We start from the raw sequence: 23,086 nt of genomic DNA, 5'->3' as shown, positions 1-23,086 counted from the left end.
CTGAATCCGCTAGTGGTTTTAGTATCATTCATATACTCAAAAGAACATCAGCTAAGAAATAAAATTGACGCAAATCTTTTACCAGACTTGTTTCGTTAAAACAATCGCACTTTATAATGTTTATATTGACACTCGCTTCTTGTCGACGCGGATTAAAAAAACACGAACTTTAAATCTGTATATTTCATTAATTGTGCATATTTCTGAAAACGGAAAGCAGATTTGTTTTCAGAAATAATTCAACTTTCTAAATAATGAAAAACCTCAAAATATGCAAAAATTGTCCGAGGGCCCAAAATCACACGATGCGGCTCACATATTTTACCAATGCTATTTTTAAATTTACTGGGTTTACGTGGTAGAAAACCCTAGTAAATTTTGGATTGGAAAAAAGCGCAAAAACTGCGAAAGATACATATGTGGTAAGTAACGAAAATGTCAATTTTATGTGTTTGACAATTTTGTTTTTGTTCTTGCAATAGGCATCATCTGTAAATGAGAAGAACATACAGATGATCAACACTCGTTTGTTTTCCTCATTTTCAATGAGAGCATAAGTCAAAATTTGACTAATATGAATTTCAATGCTACATATGATTGTATGCGCGTTGGCATTATTAATATTTGATCCAATTTTCATGTGAAACTCTTACCAGTTTCCAAGTTGCAGCCAAAATTAAAGTTTACCCATGCATACCAAACAAGCTTATATTGAAAAGTAACCAGAATTGGATGGAGAAACCGTGAATACTAGTAGTTGATTACAATTTGGGTTGAATAAACGTTCAGCACTTGAAGAATTGAATAGCATTAATCTCACATGAAAGCTTTTTTTCTGCCCATTTTGGGAAAAAGACCCTAGACATTTTGAGGAAATTTGCATTGCGAAATATGCCATACTAAGTAAAAATAATCGCTTTACATAAAAAATGGGACATTTTACAGTTAAAAACAACAACATTCCTCTGTCTTCTGAAAATGAGGAAATTATCAAAATTAAGTTTCTTTTCCCATTTCAAAAGACCTGAAATATAAATCCATATGAGTATAAATATCTATTGCTCTAAATCATTACAGTTAATATTGCATACTGTTCTCTGAAGGTGATGAAAAACAACGATTTCTGAATTCAATAATCCCAAAAACTTTACACCATACTATTGATTAGGATGTTGAATGTACCATTACAGGAAAAAGACTTCCATAAAATAAAGTTGGGAAACATATATATATATTTGCTAGGGGAATAGGTCCAATAGTTTGACTTGTGGGGACTATAGAAAAAGGCCTGCACAGTTACTTATTTGCCAAATGGATAACATGAAGGGTTATGCACCAGTCAATTGTAACCACGACCCCCTAGGTCCGGGGGTATACCGGGGGAAATGGGCCGTGTTTTACCTTTCAGGTGGCCCCGCAGTGCCAGATAATGCGGTGGTTTTGTCCTCGCGCCAAAAATATCGGGGAATGGTCCTTACCTAGGGTCCCTGGGGTGCGGGTTCATTTGGCGGGAATTTTACCAGCAGTTCGTCCCCGCAGGGCGGGGATTTATCCGGGCTTGGCTGGACCGAAAGTCAAAGTCCCCGCTATTTCCCGGACCTTGGGGGGTGGGGGGGGGGCGTGGTTACAATTGTTTGGTGCATTAAAGCAACACAAACAAACCAACAAGAGCCTGCTGCTCTTAAACATGTACCAGGCGTAAGGATTTCTTTAGCTCGATCTATAATGAAAGCTAACAGCTTATTATTTTATACCTTCCATAAATGTTGTATGCATAAAGTCGATCTGTCAGTATATCACTATATTTTAATTAATATCCGGTTTTATGACGTCAGTAGTCCATTTTATATAACTATATATCTTCAAAGCAGCTCACCCTTAAATCTTAATAATATATATAAAACTTACTCTTTGCACAATTTGTCCCACTAAATCCATCTACACAGCCGTTGAGGCACTCCGCAGTTATTCGGTTACACAGCGTACCGTTACATCTATCGTTGCATCTTATGTTACAAGTGTCACTGTGGTACCCGGGCTGGCAGTTGTGTATACACACGCCCGTCATCTGGTCACACGGTCCAACGCCCTTCTCCCCATCTTGTCTCGAACAAAACCCTGAGAAAAACAATATAATTATTGAATTTAGTGCTTGTTTATTTTCCATTAGCATGTATATTTGGACATACTTTTTTTCATATGCAGACTCCAAAAACAATCAGATAACCAATTAGTTTATATTATATTATTTATATTATTATAAAATAAAAATGTACCATAAAATATGTGTAGGCTTGGTTTAATAAACCAAACTATAATACCTTACATCTATATGTGTCCCTTCTTTGTATATATATATAAGTTGAGGGGTCCGTATATCACTGTTTTAATGAAATTCAAGCTTTATGATGTCAGCGGTCCATATCAAATCTAGCAAAACATATATATATATGGTAGGCTGATGTCCTATAATATGGACCGTTGGCGTCATAAAACTGGTGAGCGCAGCTTGCGCCTTTCACGAGGGCGAACAATTGTGGCAATTAAACATTATTTGCTTTGTTTAAAAAATAGTAGAATGCATTATGATTATATAAAATGTTCGGCGTAATTTAAAACATATACCACATCACTTCGGGCCACATGCACAGGTGAGTATCACGTGATCGTTATAGTACAGCGGTCGAACAAAATGGCGAAAAATTCGCCCGCTTCAACGTATAATGAACGCACAGAAATAAAATCTGTTTCGAGTTTCAGGCTTTATCTAAGCAAACCTCCGAAAAACAAAAAACAAAAAAACACGCGAGTAAACTGTGTTACAATGCGGGTACACCCCCCCCCCCCCCCCCCCTTGAAACTCTACGCCTATTCTGAAGATCATACCTTAATATTTACCATCCGTTAAATGCCGAAATTATACGTTGAAGCGGGCGAATTATTCGCCATCTTGTTCGGCCGCATTCGGAGCTCCTCGGCCATTTTTTTTTATCGAAAACGACCTCGGATGTATGCCGGTACATCAGTTGAAGTAGTTCGTTAATTTTTGAATTATATCATTTATGACATGCAGTGTTTTAGAATTGTATTTATTGATCTTAGTTTAAATTGATTGTCAGTGAAGTATATTATTGCAAATATAATTAAGGGTTCCAAGAGTAAAGTCATACAGTTTAACTGCTGAATAATATTACTACGCGATCTACTTGCAGCGGACTTAGACGTACCTCTTTTTGAGTATGTAAACCGTCCAAATACATCCGAGGTTGTTTTTAAAAAAAATGGCCGAGGAGTTCCGAATGGTTCGGCCGATGTTTTATATCGATCACGTGATACTCCCCTGTGCTTGTCCCACAAGGTAAAGATGTATCCTAATAAAAACACTTCTGTATTTTACAAAGATTCACTAAGTTATATTAAATGGTCCTGAAAGGACAACAATCATTATACAGAAGCATCTAAAAGTGGCTAGACACCAGGCCCCAATATCACGAAAATACTTATAAAGTCAAATCTCAAACTCAGTCTCAACCATATAAAAGCATATTTTCATCATTATTGGATACTAAAAACTTAAGTCATTTTCTGGCGAATACTTAAAAGAACTATTTCCTAATGTAAAAGGGGCATAACTGGGGAGTTTTCTTCAAAATCTTCCATGTTTTATACTTTTTGAAAACGTATTTTCTTATAGAGTTTGTTAATATTTCAAAGAAAACTAAATCTAGAGCAAAAAATATACTTGAGTATTTTATAAAGAATACAGAATTGTACTCATACATTTTTGGCTGTAAAATAGATTTCCATTGGAATTTGACCAAAGGCTTTTTTCAGCATATTCTATGATAGAATGTGCTTATAAAACTGTAAAAAACATATATGATTTTTAATACATTTTGATGCTATGTGGTATAATGTGTTGAGATTGAGTTTGACATTTGACTTAAGTATTTTCGTGATATTGGGGCCAGATGGTCCAAAAATCGGCAAATATGTAGTATTTCCTCAAATAAGTCTAGAATTGTCAATGTAAGCTTAACATGGTTAAAATATTAACACAACTATCATGTATTTCTCCTTTTAAAATAGCGCATAATGGTTTCCCAGTTTAAATCATATTTGTTATTGAGTTAAGATAAATATACCAACGCTTTTTTAAAACTTACTGGTATTTACCTGGTAGACAACCTTAGTAAATTTCGGATAAGAAAAAATGTGGAAAAGATGCATGAGTCGTAAGTGATGCGATACATCATTAAAAAAGATTCAATGCGTTGTATATATTGTAAGTTTTTGACATTTTGTTTTCTTGCAATTGAATAATCTGGTATATAGCCCCTTTAAGTTAAAATGGTACCATTTCTTTAAATTCAACACATTCCCTAACTGCTTTATTTCACTGGTAGATCGTGTTGTGCTAAATGAATATTCTGCAATTAAATTATCAATATCAAGTTTTTAATAAATGAAAACACCATTTTAAAGAATATGTTTTTTCACGAAATAAAATAATTCAAGAAAAATTAATTACAAAAAAGGTAATTCTTAAAATCTTAAGATGCTTCTGTAATATGGCTCCTGAGGGACCCGCACGATGAAGAACTACAATGTTTAGGATGCACTTTTTCTCCCAAATAAGATTTATCACAACGAATACAATTGTTTTAATTTACAGAAAAAGGATGGATAAGCATGGGAAAAAAATGGTTATAATGAAGAATCATAACTGTGCTTAATTTGAAAGAAAGTTGCAGAAAATATGTTGTTTTTTCTACTTTATGAGACAATAGTTGATCACTGTAAATCTTTTAAGACTCACCAGTCATTTATTAAATGTGCGTTTTCAGCCATTAAATACACAGTTACAATCTTTATCACTCAAAATTTATGTTTGTTATACATACTGTGTACATATTGATTTTAAATACGAGTGTCACTTTAACTCACCTGGACAGGTTTTATTACAAAATCTTCCATTCTTTCCAAACGGACATGTAACACAAGTCCCATCATCTTGGGCACAATCCGCCACGGATCCTTCTACAGCACAAGTTCTCGAACAGATGTCTGTACACTTAAAACCATACGACCCCGGTTTGCAGCCAAAACATTTGCCCGAATCTTGATCACAGTTCATTGCGCAGTTGTTTGGGCATGATTTGTTGCAGAATGGGCCATAGAACACGCTTTTGCATCCAAAGCAATGACCAGAGTCTTTATCGCATTTGCTTATACAATTTGCACTGCAGTTTAATTCACAGCTTAGACTGTAGTATCCGTCTTCACATGAATGGCATCGACCGTCAGACTTCCTACACCCTGACGCCCCACCGTCATAGCGACATTTAGGGTTACATTTTTGTTCACATTTATCACCATAAAACCCAGGTTTACAATTTTTGCAATTGCCATCTTGCTGTTGACAGCCATGAACAAAATTAGAATCCAAACAGTTTGCATTGCATTCTTGATCACATTTGTCACCAAAGAAACCTTTTTTACACCCAGAACAAGCCCCTGTGCTTTGTTTACAATCTGTAGAGTTACAATTAGCAGGACATGTCTGATCACATTTGTCACCAAAGAAACCTCCTATACAACCAAAACACGCCCCTGTGCTTTGTATACAATCTGTAGAGTTACAATTAGCAGGACAAGTCTGATTACATTTATCGCCATGGTAAGTGTTGTGACACGCCCCCTTGCAGGTACCATCACGGATGTCACATATTCCATCCAAGCAGTGGCCGCAATTGTCACTACAGGACGTGTACTGCCCATATTTACCGCTAACACATTGGAGACATTGGCCGTCATTCTGTGTACACACAAGGCAATCAATTCCTGGACAGTGTTTGTCACAAGTACTTGTGTAATTCTCCCCGGAACAGCCTTTCGTGCAGGATCCGTTAGTCTCAATGCACCAATCGGCGAGTGTAGAGGTTTGGTTACAGTAGGGCCCACATTTGCAACTAACGCCGCTCCATTCCAACTCGCACTTGGAACACGTACTTTCTGACGAACACTCTAGACAATGGTCGGGACATTTTTCACACTGATTTGCAGATTTCAGATAAAACCCTGGTTGACATTCTATGCACTTGACATAACTTTCACAATCATAGCAGTTACTTAACTCAGTAATATTTGTACAGCTGACACATATTTTCTTTTGATATTTTTCATAGAAAAACCCTTTTTCACACTTCAAACAATCGCCAGAGACATTACAATGGGAACAATGATCATGCTTGCAAATCGCACTGCAAGTTGGTCCAGAGTATCCTTTCATACATTCGGTACACAGCGTGTCGTTATCACAAGACTCACAGTTATCTGGACATTTTTCCATACACCTGGACCCATACAGACCATCGACACATTTTGAACAGAGAGCATTATTGTTTACCGACTCACATTCAACGCAATCTTTAATCGTAACTGAACAAGGTATATCGCAATTATCCCCATGCTGGGTTTTGTCAGCACATGACACTTTACAAGTTCCGTTTACATGGCATTGGTTATTCAGACATTGTGGGCACTGGTCGCACATTTCCCCAGATCTTCGATTTCCCCCAACACAGGCCGTACACTTCCCAGACGTCTGATCACATCCAGCACAAAACTCGGAACAAGGTGTGTCACATTTCTCTCCATACCAGCCTTCAATACAATTTCCTGAAAGGAAATGAAGATTTCTTACAATTATTTAAGAACAAACTTTTTGTAAAAAAATGGTATACTATCACCGATCTCCTGAGAGACGCCATTTGCAAAACTGTGACACTAATTTGCAAAACACAACGCATTACTGTATTATACTATGTACAGGAAGATAGCATAGATAAGACACAGGCCAAAAAAATGGTGAGAAAACGGGTAAAAACTCCTATTACAAAAGATAGGATGCAGCGCAAAAAGTCAAAATCGGAGCCAAAACATTTAAGTCAGTGAGGTATTTATAACATGTATTAAATCAAAAACAATGAATTTGTTTAAATATTAGGCGCATTTCAATATCTTTCTTGTGTAGTTCTTTAATTATCTTCGTATTTCGGTAAATGTTAGTTGATTGCTATCAATAATTAACTCATTTTATTAAAGTAAACAATTAAGGCCACCGATCCAATACACACAATTTCTGCATGAACTATACATAAAATGTTATTTTCACACATACGGCAGGTACTTAAATATAAAAAATCATCATATTTAACGGATGCTTATTTATTACCTGTATATACTACAGCACAATAATAATTTTGATATTGTATCATAATTTTCAGATCACATTAAAGAGTAGACGTCATTAAACAAACAGCGCAAAAGAGTGCTTAAATTGTCATCTAATAATACTGTCAGAAGTATACAGACATTTGTAGATTTGTCCATAAACACACACATTAGCAGCTGCAGTTAAGAAATAGATTTTAAAACTCAATTAGTCAGATTGAAGTGGCCTTAAAATACCTTTATTTGGGCTCACAACTAGTTGTGTGAGGGTACCATTGTCTCAAAATATTGTTTGTTGAACTTAAAATAATAATTTCAAAACTTAAATGTGTACTTACTATTTAGACTTTACTGACTACTGACTACTGACTACTTTTTTATGCTCTTACCTTCACATTTGCCTCCGTCACGGGAACATTTCCCATCCTGACATTTGCCACACTCCTGATCGCATTTCTGACCCCATGTTCCATCACTGCAGCCTTAAAAATATATTTTGCAATTTTGAAAATTACTTTTGTTTTGTTAGATTTTACTTCATTAAAGGGGCTAGACACCAGATGGTCCAAAAATTGGCAAAAACGTTTTTTACACAAAACAAGCCTGGAATTGTTAATATTGGCTTGTATGAGGCCGATAATACATCATTACATGATTAAATGAATATTTTGTGGCTTTCTTAGCTGAGTTAACCTGTTTTAAAATAGCGCATAATGGTTACCCAGTTCATGGTTTGTAAGCATGTGAAAGTCACATGATTATTACAGATACATATACCAATGTTATTTATAAATTAACTGGGATTTATGTGGTCGACAGACCCAGTGAATATAATGTGCAAAATCTGCGAAAGATACATGTGTCGTAAGCGATAGGATACATAAGTAAGATTCAATGCATTGTTCACAATGATATCAATTTATGTTAGTTTTTGACAATATTCTTTTTTCTTGCAATGGTGTCTAGTCCCTTTAATTTAAAGACTACATTGTATTTATTAGAACAGGGGTAGTTAAAAGGTATTTGAAGTCATCTCTTAAAATAAGACATCAAATAGGGAAGGTTAGGGTCCCTTCACAATTTCATATGGACATACATGTATAATCGCCAGTTTTTCATGGGATTGTTTTTCATACATTCTTTAAGTAACCAGCCATTGATTACTTACCAATATCTTCCATAATTTCCACTTCAGCAAGCTGCAGATTTGCGTAACGTGACCAGTCATTTTTTCTATCTCCCCTTTGGTTGAACACGGTGATGTGTTGACCAATGCCTGAGCATTGCATTAAGGAAACTTCTGTGAGCTGATCGCCATTATACGATTGGTCTTGATGGCAGAAGTTGGTGTCAGAGTCAGAATAATCGGTTGTCTCATTTGTGATGGCGACAGAAAAACCAGGGCGACGAGGCGGTACGCTGTTATCTGCAGATAATAAATTTGAATATCATTACTTTAGTAGTTTTATAATGCTATCAAGTATGTACTTCCTTTCTATCAATATTGGAAGTTTTCAACTGAAATGTGGAAGTTAAAGTTTCTCAAATACAATGATTATTCCACATTTTTCAACTTGTATGTTAAAAATCAAAAAAATTGCAAAGTTCTGTAACTTGCCAAATTTACAGATTCATATTGTAATAAATCATTTTACTTCAAGTTTTATTGAAATTGTGACCATAGAAGTAAAATTGACACAAGGTTTTGATATTTTCGACTTCAAAGCTTTTAACTTTGAAAGTTTTCTTTAAAATTATGGAAGTTTTGGTATTTCCTAAGAATCAATTAAATAAAATTGTCAACTTTTACAAGAAGTTATTAATTCATTTGTTTAATGATCAAAGGCTTAGAAATATTACTATTTCAAAAATAGATGAAATGAACACTATTTATAATATTATTTCATTTTTGTTTTGTCTGAAAGTCGTCATTGCTGATAGTTAGCAGATTTTTTTTAATGAATTTAGAGGAAGGTAAGCCATTAAATTGTTTCAAAAACATATTTTCTAATTGTATACAACACTGGCCACCACTATCTCCAAACTGTGTCCAACTCTTTCCACCACTACCCTCAAACTGTTCACAGCTCTTACTATCATTATCCTCACACTGTATACAACTTTTAACACCATTACCCTCAAACTGTATACAAGTTACAACTCTTACCACCACTATCCCCAAACTGTATACAGTTTATACCACTACTAACCTCAAACTGTATATAACTTATACCACTACTATCCTCAAACTGTATATAGCTTAAACCACTACTATCCTCAAACTGTATATAACTGATACCACTACTATCCTCAAACTGTATATAACTTAAACCACTACTATCCTCAAACTGTATATAACTTATACCACTGCTAACCTCAATCTGTATACAGCTTATACCACTACTACCCACAAGCTGTATATAACTTAAACCACTACTATCCTCAAACTGTATACAACTTATACCACTACTATCCTCAAACTGTATTCAACTTATACCACTACTATCCTCAAAATGTATATAACTTATACCACTACTAACCTCAAACTGTATATAACTTATACCACTACTAACCTCAAACTGTATATAACTTAAACCACTACTATCCTCAAACTGTATACAACTTATACCACTACTAACCTCAAACTGTATATAACTTATACCACTACTATCCTCAAACTGTATTCAACTTATACCACTACTAACCTCAAACTGTATATAACTTATACCACTACTAACCTCAAAACTGTATATAACTTATACCACTACTATCCTCAAACTGTATTCAACTTATACCACTACTATCCTCAAACTGTATATAACTTATACCACTACTAACCTCAAACTGTATATAACTTAAACCACTACTATCCTCAAACTGTATTCAACTTATACCACCACTATCCCCAAACTGTATACAGCTTATACCACTACTAACCTCAAACTGTATATAACTTAAACCACTTCTATCCTCAAACTGTATTCAGCTTATACCACCACTATCCCCAAACTGTATACAGCTTATACCACTACTAACCTCAAACTGTATATAACTTATACCACTACTATCCTCAAACTGTATATAACTTATACCACTACTATCCTCAAACTGTATATAACTTACACCACCACTATCTCCAAACTGTGTCCAACACTTACCACCACTATCCCCAAACTGTATACAACTCTGACCACCACTAACCCCAAACTGTATACAACTCTGACCACCACTAACCCCAAACTGTATACATCTCTGACCACCACTAACCCCAAACTGTATACAACTCTGACCACCACTAACCCCAAATTGTATACAACTCTGACCACCACTAACCCCAAACTGTATACAACTCTGACCACCACTAACCCCAAACTGTATACAACTCTGACCACCACTAACCCCAAACTGTATACAACTCTGACCACCACTAACCCAAAACTGTATACAACTCTGACCACCACTAACCCAAAACTGTATACAACTCTTACCAGCATTATCCCCAAACTATATACAATGCTTACCACTACTATCTCGAAACTGTAAGCAACTCTTACCACTACTATCCTCAAACTGTATACAACTCTTTCCACCACTACCCTCAAAGTGTTCACAGCTCTAAATACTATCATTATCCTCACATTGTATACAACTTTTAACACCATTACTCTCAAACTGTATACATTAGTTACAACTCTTACCACCACTATCCCCAAACTGTATACTCAAACAGTATACAGCTTATACCACTACTACCCACAAACTGTATATAACTTACACCACTACTATCCTCAAACTGTAATCAACTTATACCACTACTATCCTCAAACTGTAAACAACTCTTAACACCACTATCCTCTACCTCTATAAAACTCTTACCACCAACACCCTGAAAGAATTTGATGTTAACATGATGTATAGGTAGCTTCTTTCCTAAACTGGCCCTCCACCATGCAATCGACTCATTGTCCATATTTTGAGCCCAAGCATATGTGTTGATATCTCCATCAACAGCATTCCCAGCTTCATTACTACCCTTGGTATCATGCTGTGTAAGGGTCAAGGCTGATGGATCTAATTTAGCTGAAAATAAAAACTGTATATTTATAACAATATTCAAAAACAAATTTACAAAAAAATCAACAAAACAAGAGCAGCATTAAAATCTCCTGTAAGGTTTTTGAACAAATTATAGCCATTAAACCAGTACTTTTGATTTTAAATATTTGTTCATGCACCTGGGTATTTACTAATCAGTTTTCAACTTAAATTTCACCAACCCAGCTGTATTTGACAGGTCGGGCCTCCCCATCTATAACTGCACGATGAACACGAGCCATCAGCATTACAGGACGCAAGGTCGGCACAGTGGCAAGTGAGTTGACATGATGATCCAAACTCCTCGGGACCACAGGGTGGAACGCCCTGACCTGTGTAACATTAAATAAAATATTGTTTTAAGTGCAGACCTGAAAGTTGTGTATACATCAACATGCATGTCTAAAAACAAGTTTAACCTATGAAACCTAAAGTTTAAAACTACATACTAGTAGTCAAACAACTAACCAACTTTCTTCCAAGTTAAATTATGATACACTCACATAAATATATTGAGACACTATATATAATATACTGTATACAACAATATAATCAAAGATTCAATCTTACTCCCAAATAAGATTTACCACAATTAATAATAATAATAATATTGTTTTAAATATAATTCCAAAAAGGATGAATTAATGTCGAAAACAATGGTTCTTATGAAAGATACCGAGTTTACTTTATAAAAATGGCAATAAAACACAGTATTTCTACCTTATGAGACTTAAGTAGACCGCACTAAATCTTTTAGCATTCACCAAGACAATCATTTAATATTTTTGCGCTGTCTGCTTTTAGATACACGGTTACAATCTTGTTACTACTAATTAATAGTTTTACTAAATGCATTATTAAGTAAGTAGTTAAAGGTTTATCAATCAAAATTTAGGTTTGTTTTACATGTGTAGGTATTGCAGGGGGTCCAACGTGTTTTGTGTTTGACGAATTTTAAGTGAGGGAATTGTGTGATGCGGAATAAAATGGCGGTGTTTGAAGATATTTTGGTGTTATGGGAGGATATTTTCACCTGGTAGGTAAGTTGAAAATAGAAAATTGCGTGAATTGAAACTGTGTTTTTTTAGTCAAAGTGCACCTCTCTTGTACTTGTACCTATTTTAGCTTTTTTCGTTGAATATTTGCATATTTTTTTTTCGACGGTTAGTGCACTTACATGGGCCAATTTTTGTATGTTTAAACACCGTTTATGTTGGGCGAGGAGGTATTATGCAGTTTGTGTGTGATGCAGAATCGGAATAAGCGTGCTTTAATAGAAGTGTAATTTAGACACGGGTTGTAAGACATGTTATTATTCATAACAAAATGCAATTTGTTAGCAAATAAGAACTTACAATGCTAGGTGGATGAATTCACAGCTAGAGTTCGGAAATGTTTAGTTTCCCGTACATGATGACTAAACTGATATATACAGATCCCGATTGTAATGGATGTACGGAAATATTCAACTAGCATTACCCGTACAATATGGAAACATAGACATGTTGTGTTTCCCGTATGCGCTTATTGTTCATGAATGTTTAGTTTCCCCGTATATGATGAATATACCCATGCGACATATTCGGTATGAGTGAAGGGGTTCACTCCTAAATGTTTGGGCTTATGTATAAACACATACGACTATATCACTTTAAGTAAATCGTGGGAATTAACTATTAACTAATACATTTTTCAGATAAGTCCACAGACGACTGTTTCAATTTATAGGTTACCGAAGAAATGGGGTGCATAATTAATAAATGTTGTTTTTTAATGAAAAGCGGCACTTTGTATATTTATAGTCAGCACTGTCTTTTTCTCGGGTAATTTTATGGCCATGTCGCGTGGAGATCATTTGTTAGCATAAACCACATGGCCAGTGTAAATAAATAAATAAATAAATAAATAAATAAATAAATAAATAAATAAATAAATAAATAAATAAATTTAAGATTTAGACGGCGTCATCTGTGTTCAAAGAAAAGAGACCGATTACTTATTAAAAACAACAAAAATATTAATTAATTTCAAGTTCTCTAATCGCACGTTATTCAAATTGCATTAAGTTCTGATTTGAAACATATTGTTTATTTTCGTGGTAAAAATACTGTATAACAAGAGCTATCACAGTATGTGACGAATGCCCCCGAATGTGACATTGACCTATGAACAAAGCCAGTACATGAAAAGTTAAAGATCAAACACTGACATGTCGCCTTAAGGGGCCAAAAAACTTAACTATGGGATTGTAAATCCTGTATGCTTGACAACAATACAGAGTTGGTCTTGCAACTGTGATATTGCCTTTACGTGTCAAATACATATGGCAAGTTATTTTAATTTTAATATTTTAATTGCCACTGAACATTAAAATATACCACCAATACATGACAAACTACACTCTTATGTCCTTAAATTGAGCATTTCGTTGTAAATAAACACCTTAGTGTATCTTTCACCTTAGATGTAGGGACATGGGTCTTGCACGCGACACGTCGTCTTGGTATGTCGAACACATGTGGCATGTTATTTTAAAATCCGTCCATACAAGAGAAAGTTACAGCCCGGACACGACAACCTATACTCTATGTCCTTATATGCAGCATTCCATTGTGAATAAACACTAAGTGTGACCTTGACCTTATAGATAGGGAAACGGGTCTTGCACGCGACACGTCGTCTTGGTATGTCGAATACATGTGGCAAGTCATTTTAAAATATGTCCATACAAGAGAAAGTTACAGCCCGGACACGACAACCTATACTCTATGTCCTTATATGCAGCATTCCATGTGAATAATTACTAAGTGTGACCTTGACCTTACACGCGACACGTCGTCTTGGTATGTCGAGTACATGTGGCAAGTCATTTTAAAATCTGTTCATACAAGAGAAAGAAACATCCCGGACACGACAACCTATACTCTATGTCCTTATGTATGCAGCATTCCATTGTGAATAACACTAAGTGTGACCTTGACCTTAGAAGTAGGGACACGGGTCTTGCACGCGACACGTCGTCTTGATATGTCGAACTCATGTTGCAAGTTATTTTAAAATATGTCCATACAAGGGAAAGTTACAGCCCGTACACGACAACCTATACTCTATGTCCTTATATGCAGCATTTCATTGTGAATTAACACCTTAGTGTGACCTTGACCTTAGAGGTAGGGACACGGGTCTTGCACGCGACACGTCGTCTTGGTATGTCGAACACATGTGGCAAGTTATTTTAAAATATGTCCATACAAGAGAAAGTTACAGCCCGGACACGACAACCTATACTCTATGTCCTTATATGCAGCATTTCATTGTGAATAAACACCCAAGTGTGACCTTGACCTTAGAGGTAGGGACACGGGTCTTGCACGCGACACGTCGTTTTGGTATGTCGAACACATGTGGCAAGTTGTTTTAAAATATGTCCATACAAGAGAAAGTTACAGCTCGGACACGACGACCTATTCTCTATGTCCTTGTATGCAGCATTCCATTGTGAATAAACACTAAGTGTGATCTTGACCTTAGAGGTAGGAACACGGGTCTTGCACGCGACACGTCGTTTTGGTATGTCGAACACATGTGGCAAGTTGTTTTAAAATATGTCCATACAAGAGAAAGTTACAGCCCGGACACGACAACCTATACTCTATGTACTTGTATGCAGCATTCCATTGTGAATAAACACGAAGTGTGACCTTGACCTTTGAGGTAGGGACACGGGTCTTGCACCGGACACGTCGTCTTGGTATGTCGAACACATGTGGCAAGTTATTTTAAAATATGTCCATACAAGAGAAAGTTACAGCCCGGACACGACAACCTATACTCTATGTCCTTATATGCAGCACTCCATTGAGAATAAACACTAAGTGTGACCTTGACCTTAGAGGTAGGGACACGGGTCTTGCACCGGACACGTCGTCTTGGTATGTCGAACACATGTGGCAAGTTATTTTAAAATATGTCCATACAAGAGAAAGTTACAGCCCGGACACGACAACCTATACTCTATGTCCTTATATGCAGCATTCCATTGTGAATCAACACCCAAGTGTGATCTTGACCTTAGAGGTAGGGACACAGGTCTTGCACGCGACACGTCGTCTTGGTATGTCGAACACATGTGGCAAGTTATTTTAAAATATGTCCATACAAGAGAAAGTTACAGCCCGGACATGAGTTATTAAGCCGGACGCACGGACGGAAGGACGGACGGACAGACGGACGGACGGTGCGATTTTAATATGCCCATCTTCGGGGGCATAAAAATAAAAATAAAATTTAAGAAGCCAGATTTGGTTTTTACATTAGTTTATTTAAAACGGCTCTAATTGTTAGCCTACTTTCTTCTTAATTTTATTCCTATTATGAACTTCCTTCTCATTGAAAGCGGTTGAGCCTAACCCATCTGAGGAAGTTGAAATAAAGTTGCCCTTTAAAGATGCACTTTCAAACATTGACAATTTTGACATTTTTTTATTTTTTGTGTTATCAACTAAATTTTCCATCAATGCCTTCATTTCAGTCATATAAGATCATTCACAATAAAACAGTGTTTGTATACCACGTGATAAATTACGCCATATATGCTACGTCGGAAGGCAAAACTTTGCTTAATATGAGGACTTAAATCAAAGATAACTTTTCATTTACAACACCATTTTAAATAAAACAAAGGACAGTCTATGCCGCTTAAAGAGCCCCGCATTTGTTTCATTTCCGAAATTTGATTAGGTCATTGGTTTCATCAAACACTTCGACAAACCTGTTTCCAACATGATGTTTTGACAGTGCTCCGTCAGACGGCCGTATAGTGAAAAGGTTTGTCGAAGTGTTTTAAGAAACTAAACTCGCAATCAAATTCTGGTAATAGACCGAAGGTGGGGCTCCGTAAGCGGCGTAGACCGCGCTTTGTTTCATTTAAAATGGTGAAGAAATAGTGAAGTTATCTTTGTTTAAAGTATTTTTTAAATCAAAATATTGCCCCCCCCCCCCTACGTAGCATTTATGACGCAATTTATCACGTGGTATACACACACTGTATAACAGATCTCAACTATTTTGAAAACTGCCGAAATATTTTGTTTCCTTATAAAAGTGTTAGTATCATAGTAACGCGTTTAGCCATAAAACCATTGGTATTAGGGAGTTGCAATAAAGATGCACTATCTTTAAAGCTTTCTAAGATTGACAATTTTTACTTACTTTTGTATTTAAGTTTTGTCTTAGAATCAGCTAAATTTGCCATCAATGCCTTCATTTCAGTCATTAAGATAACCCACTATAATGATATCAACTGATCCGTTCTACTGTGATACGGATCTTAATTGCTAAAAGACTACCAAAGATTACAGTTTCTAGTGCTTTGAGAGTGCATCATTAAAAAGCCTAGACTTAGATATATATATATAGGTCGTGTCACATTTTCTAATGTTTTTTTTTTTCTTTCACGGGGCTTTCCAGTTTCATGGAGAAGGAGCCTTGCGATGAATTGGCCATATTGCTGTTTTATATCAGATCTGCATGTCTCTAAGCCATAAAATTGTTGTGTTTGTACAATTTCTATTTTTCAGGACCTGATGTCCGGGCGCAATTTGACATAATGCATGAAGCCTAGAAATCGCATAATTGAACTCAGTTGTGTAATGGTTTCTTGATGTTTGGTATGTTGTTGGTAGTCTGTATAAGTTGTTGTTTGACAAGACAGTGTAATTTTAATAATACAACATTATGTATGACATGTATGCAATGGCCACAATGAAAGAATTATCGTTAGGCAGATCTAGAATGAAAACAAGAGATGTTTGTCAAACATTATGCACCCCCCCCCCCCCCCCCCCCCTGAGCGCCATGTCGTAAGGATTATTTGGACAATTAAATGAAATATGCATGGACCGAAATGACATGTGATTTGTCATTGACATTGGATGCATTTGAGGCAGTTTTAAGATTATGACCATTACAAGTCTTAGGATGGTATGAACAGCTTTAAATCATTTTCAGATGGTGACTGTTATTTGCAGATAAAAATGTATCCTCTTAGCAGCAAGTAAGTATAAGTATGACAAAATTTTAATGATGAATATGAGTTATGACAAAGACCATTGACCTCAAAATCCATACGGGTCATCAACTGGTCACTCCCAACCCAAATGTCAAGTTTGAGGACCATGGGTACAGGAATTGTCAAGATATCACATATACAAGGTTTTTGCGTTCAAGGTAACTGTGACTTTGACCTTTGACCTGAAGACCCCTTAAATTAAAAGGGGTCATCTTCAGGTCAGGCCCAACCCCAAAGTCAAGTGTGAGTTATCACTCGGACAACCTTTTACAATTCAAGGTCACTGTGACCTTGACTTTTGACTCAATGACCCCTAAAATCAATAGGGGTCATCTACTGGTCAGGCACAACCTTCATGTCAAATTTGATGACCATACGTATAGGCACTTTTGAGATATCACTCGGACAAGCTATGGTCTACCGACGAACCGAATGACCAACCAACCGACCTACCGACCTACCGACCGACCGACATGTGCAAAACAATATACACCTCTTCTTTGAAGGGGGCATAATTAACATTGATTACTCAAACATGCTTTTTTTAATCTTATGAGTTTATATAATTTATAGTTTTTTTCTTATGTCTTTAAAGAATGTCTTATAAAAACAAGAGGCCATGAGGGTCTATGCTCTACTGGCATGGCTCTTGTGGTCAGTTAAAATCCAAAGCATGTATGGGTAATAGGCAACAAACATATAGTTCACATTTTGTGTTTCGGTTAGCTAAAAACGTTGCGCGTTCAACATTAACATTTGTTTTCAAAACTGTACTCATGGTCAAATTTCACTGCTGTAGCTTCAAAATTAAGAAAGTAGGTCAAATGGTCACACTTAAGGTTATCCAAGGACAACCTCGATACTGGTTTGCAAAACTGTACACATGGTCCACATCTTATTGCTGTAGCTTCAAAAATAAATAAGTAGGTCAAGAGGTCACAAACAACGTCATCAAAGTACAAAATAAATATTTTTTTACAAAACAGAACATGGTCCAAATTTCATTGCTGTTGCTTCAACAATAAGAAAATAGGTCAAAAGGTCACAGTCAAGGTCATCCGAGGACAACATTGATGCTCAATTGCAAAACTGTACACATGGTCCAAATTTCATTGCTGTAGGTTTAAAAAATAAGAGAGAAGGTCAAAAGGTCACAGTCAAGGTCATTCGAGGACAACATTGATGCTCGTTTGCAAAACTGTACACATGGTCCAAATTTCATTGCTGTAGCTTAAAAAATAAGAAATAAGGTCAAAAGGTCACAGTCAAGGTCATTCAGAGACAACATTGATGCTCGTTGGCAAAACTGTACACATGGTCCACATTTCATTGCTGTAGCTTTAAAAATATAAAGTAGGTCAGAAGGGTTGGGGACAACTTTGGACCCAAGGGCATAATTTCAACTGTTTTAATAGAGGGTCATCATATGATGCTCCACAACAAATATTAAAGGTATGAGCCTTGTGGTTTGAAACAGGAAGATTTTGAAAGTTTTTTTTGTATAAGTCTCTAGGACACTTGTTACCCCCGGGGCAGGGCCAGTTTTGACCCCAGGGGCATAATTTGAACAATCATGGTAGCAAACCACTAAATTACGCCTATTTAAAATAGCAAGGGTCTGCCTAGCGATTTCAGACAAAAAGATTTTCAAACATTTCCAAATTTAAGTTGATCAAACCTGTGAACCACAGGGCGTGGACAGTTATGACCGCAGGAGCATAATTTGAACAAACATTCACAAGCAATTGTGTTTAGATGGATGCACGAATGACAGACACTTTTGGTCTTTGGCCAATAGAGCTAAAAGCAACCAATCCCTTTAAACTGTAATTTTGATCAATTTCAACAAGAACAAGAGAGAGTACAGCATAAAACCAACAGCACAAGGTTGTGGCTCTTTAATCCTAGACTTGGCTATAGACTTGGCTCAAAATAGCATTTTAAAAAAAAAAATACTTTCAAAGGCCATAATCTAGTCATGCAAGGTCGGGTCTAGCTGGTTTTCAAAAGGAACTGAGCTCTGATAGATATCTACATACAGTACAAGTTTGATTGAGATACAATCAAAACTGAAGACTGTATAATGTTCACAAGCAATAGTTTACAGACAGACTGACGCACAAACGCACTGACGAACGGACGCACATACGATGTACACATTGCCATCGCATAAAACGCGTGTATTTGTTATTTCTTACCATCCGTGACTAACGCGGTCAAACCCTACCTATGTCCATCCCCGATATGGTACGTACATTCATCCGTAAACGTGGCGTATACGTAAAGGTTAGTACATCCATGCCGTACACGTTGCGTGTACAGGGTCCATCCCGAACATGCGAGTTTACAGATTCCGTACATCCATATATACATTTTTGCCAAAAGATGCTATGGATAAAATTTGTATTTCTTCAAAGATACGTAAACAAAAATAAACTTGAGCTGTCACAGAGACACTGCGCTCGACTATTCCGCCGCTTTTAAGATAGGAATTGCAAAGTGAAACATGCATAGATCACTGTAAAATAAGATTGAATGCAAAACCTTATCGAGTATTATAAGTCAAATAATAAAGCGGCAAAATTTGTATTGGCAAGATAGAGTAAGCATACTTGACTGTTTAAATATTTCAATGCAATGCAAGTTGCGATGCAATACATGATGTATCTGCTGAGATATTGACTTAAGTGTGGTTACATGCAAAACCTTAATCTTTCTAAGTCGAATAATTAAGGGCCATCATTTGCAAAACACAGTAATCTTACTTGGTTTTTCAAGTAGGTTGGATGGTTGAGTACCATTGTATCAAGTCTCAATGCAATACACCAAGTAGTTGCTGAGATATTAACCTATGTTTGCTTACATCCAAAACCTTAACCAGAATTTCTAGGTCAAATAATAAAGGCCCATAACTGCATTATATTCAAAATATGTGTTATCTAACTTGATTAATTAAGTATGTGAAAGTTGGGAATACACATCTAAAGTTTCAATGCAATATATGATGTATTTGCTGAGATAATGACCTAAAGGTGCTTACATGCAAAACCTTAACCAAGGTATGACGCCAACGCCGACGCTTTGGTGAGTAGTATAGCTCTCCTTATTCTTCAAATAGTCGAGCTAAAATGGCACATTTTTCATATATATAATTGATAACTCCGTATATCCTCGGGTACGGGGATGGATGCACGGAAGTCGGTACACGTGGTGTTCCGTATACGTATTTGTGCACGGGGTCCGTACACGTTGGGTGTACCGGGTCCATACACGTTGGGTGTACTGGTCCGAACATACCGTATATTCAAGATGTACGGGACCTTTTCTTCCCGTATATTCAACCATTTTCCACAGTGAAACCTTCCATTTTTTAAAAGGTAGATTTGTTATTTTCTTTTAAAATATGTCATAAATTGATTTTAAAAACACACAGATAGAAACACTCATAAGTTGAACTAGTGGTTTCTGTTGTTGAAATGTGCTTGGGTGACAAGTAAGCCCATATTATGGTGTTCTAGGGCATATGCCATGTGCATGCATTATGCCATGTTTACGCCTTTACATGCATATAAGTTGCCAGAGACCGGTTAATGCTACATACGCATGCTCTGACAACAGTTTTACGGACCAAATCTGTACTTCAAGTGGTTTGAAAGAACTTTCCTGCAAAATGCAGTACTATAACGCCCAGTGCAATTAATTAAAGACGGTGCATCAACCAATGCAACCAAGATAAGCGTCCCTTGTCAGCTTGCAACTAACGGCGGCTTTACATCGACCATCAATGTCTGTTTTCAATCCGTCGCCAACACCATCACCAGCGTCGCCGGCCGTGATCATCCACTGTTCGGCAGGCTTGATTCCACAAGGTATCGTTAATGTGCTAATTGTACCTACGCCAACACAAAAATCGATGACAAGCAACAGACTTGGACGATCAAAGATACTTATAAGATCTGAAGTACAGCAGGAACTCGAAGAGAAGGAAAAACAAAAGCACAAACTAACAGAAGCAGAAAAGTCAACAACATAGAATTGAAAGACGTGTGCAAAAGGAAAACGAAAGGTCGAAAAAAAGCTGAAATTGAAAAAATTAAGTAAGTGAGAAAGTGAAAAATGAAAAAGAAAGGGTTAAATATGTGAGAACATTTAGCAAAATGAAGAGAAGACAAAAAACAAATATTCCAAAAATGTATTGAATCTTGAAATTTAATCATCTCTCACAAATTGCACTATTCCACCCTGTTGCATCAGGTAAACTATGAAGAAGATGATCATACGTAACGTGTAGATCGTAGGGATGTGCCATTATGGTAAAAAAAGAACTGGACTTTAGGGGGCATATCTGGTTGCGCTGGAGCCGACTAATGCACAAGACATCAGGGCAGTTGCTGTTTTTAACTTGTACAAACCTATGTTTTTGCTGATTCCTGCACATGTATTTAAATGGAAAGTTATTTGAATGAACTCATTGTTAAAGTATGATCGGCTCCTTGCTTCATATACTTATTGCAGAATTTAATAAGATGTTGACATTGTGTTACATCCTAATTTGAGAATTGCACAATTATGTTTGGTAAAAAAAACATTATGCTACTATACCTGGCAAAAACATCATAAATTTAGATTCTATGACCTAAACAGGAACGGCACTACATGTATATTGCAGCATTATAAAGTCCGGGCGGTATTCATAACACTTCTTTAGTCATTTCCTAACTTAAGTCAATTTTTTAAAATTTTCTTGTCAATTTAAAAGAAATATATAAGTGTTTTGAACATTTAAGCATTTTTTTTCAATTAGGTCAATAAAAATAATGTGTTTTGGAAATTCTTTTCTTATTATATCATATGACTAAAGAGATACTGAAATTAGCAAAGTGCCTAAAGTAAGGAAATGACATAAAAGTTTAATGAATACCGCCGCAGGAAATCACTTCAGACGATTCACATGTGAAGTTTTTCCATCAAGTGCTTGAAAGACTTGAACTAGGCTATGACTATATATCTAATCTTTAAACTGCATTTGATTTCAAACCCTCAAACACGAGTCTTAAGATGTTCTTTAAGGTTGGATCTTTTGAGGGTTTTCCCACATATAACATACTTGAATGACTTGCTATTCATCTCTGTTCGCCTGGCTGTGCAAAGTCTGCATTTGTTGCAAATGTTTTATGGCAGGTTTATACTATATAAATATATTATTTTTGTTCCCACACTTAATTTATAACAAGTTACAATGAATGACCAACATACATAGTTTTATCATAATCAGTTTGATTTTCACCATTACCCTCCAAGGGAAATATTTGTTAGTGTTAGAATATTGTATTTATTTTTGCCCGAAAAATTGCAAAAACATCTCTGGGTAAGCTACTTGACTTTCACACTACTTTCCATACATGTAATAGGAATAGGATGTTCGTACGTTACTAGTCTTCAAAGAAAAAGATAACTAGTTTAATTAACGCACCAGTCAATTGTAACCACGCCCCCCCCCCAGGTCCGTGGGTATACCGGGGATAGCCGGGGAAATGGGCCATGTTTTACCTTTCAGGTGGCTCTGCAATGCCGGCTGAGTGCGGTGGTTTTGTCTTCCCGCCAAAAATAGCGGTAAATGGGTCTTACCTAAGGTCCCTGGGGTGCACGGTATTTGGCAGAGATTTTACCAGCAGTTCGTCCCCG

At 36.3% G+C, this 23,086-nt stretch overlaps 1 protein-coding gene across 2 annotated transcripts in view; it reads right to left on the bottom strand.

Moving 5' to 3' along the window:
- Nucleotides 1-23,086, bottom strand: part of LOC128214419 (multiple epidermal growth factor-like domains protein 6) — a 35,998-nt gene that overhangs the window by 11,515 nt on the left and 1,397 nt on the right. For both annotated transcript variants that reach the window (XR_008257918.1, XM_052920885.1), the window contains exons 2-7: nt 11,514-11,663; nt 11,113-11,316; nt 8,405-8,662; nt 7,626-7,718; nt 4,948-6,681; nt 1,909-2,118 (exon numbers count right to left, since the gene is read on the bottom strand). Coding sequence is in view for 1 of the 2 variants with exons in the window: in XM_052920885.1 (XP_052776845.1) it covers nt 1,909-2,118; nt 4,948-6,681; nt 7,626-7,718; nt 8,405-8,662; nt 11,113-11,316; nt 11,514-11,663 (2,649 nt within the window). In the remaining variant the exon portion in view is untranslated. The remainder of the gene's footprint in view (nt 1-1,908; nt 2,119-4,947; nt 6,682-7,625; nt 7,719-8,404; nt 8,663-11,112; nt 11,317-11,513; nt 11,664-23,086) is intronic.

Source organism: Mya arenaria, chromosome 13 (genome assembly GCF_026914265.1).
Source record: "Mya arenaria isolate MELC-2E11 chromosome 13, ASM2691426v1".
In the NCBI taxonomy this organism is placed as follows: domain Eukaryota; kingdom Metazoa; phylum Mollusca; class Bivalvia; order Myida; family Myidae; genus Mya; species Mya arenaria.
The sequence above is the reverse complement of the archived record's forward strand: the minus strand, read 5'-3'. Positions and strand labels throughout refer to the sequence as shown.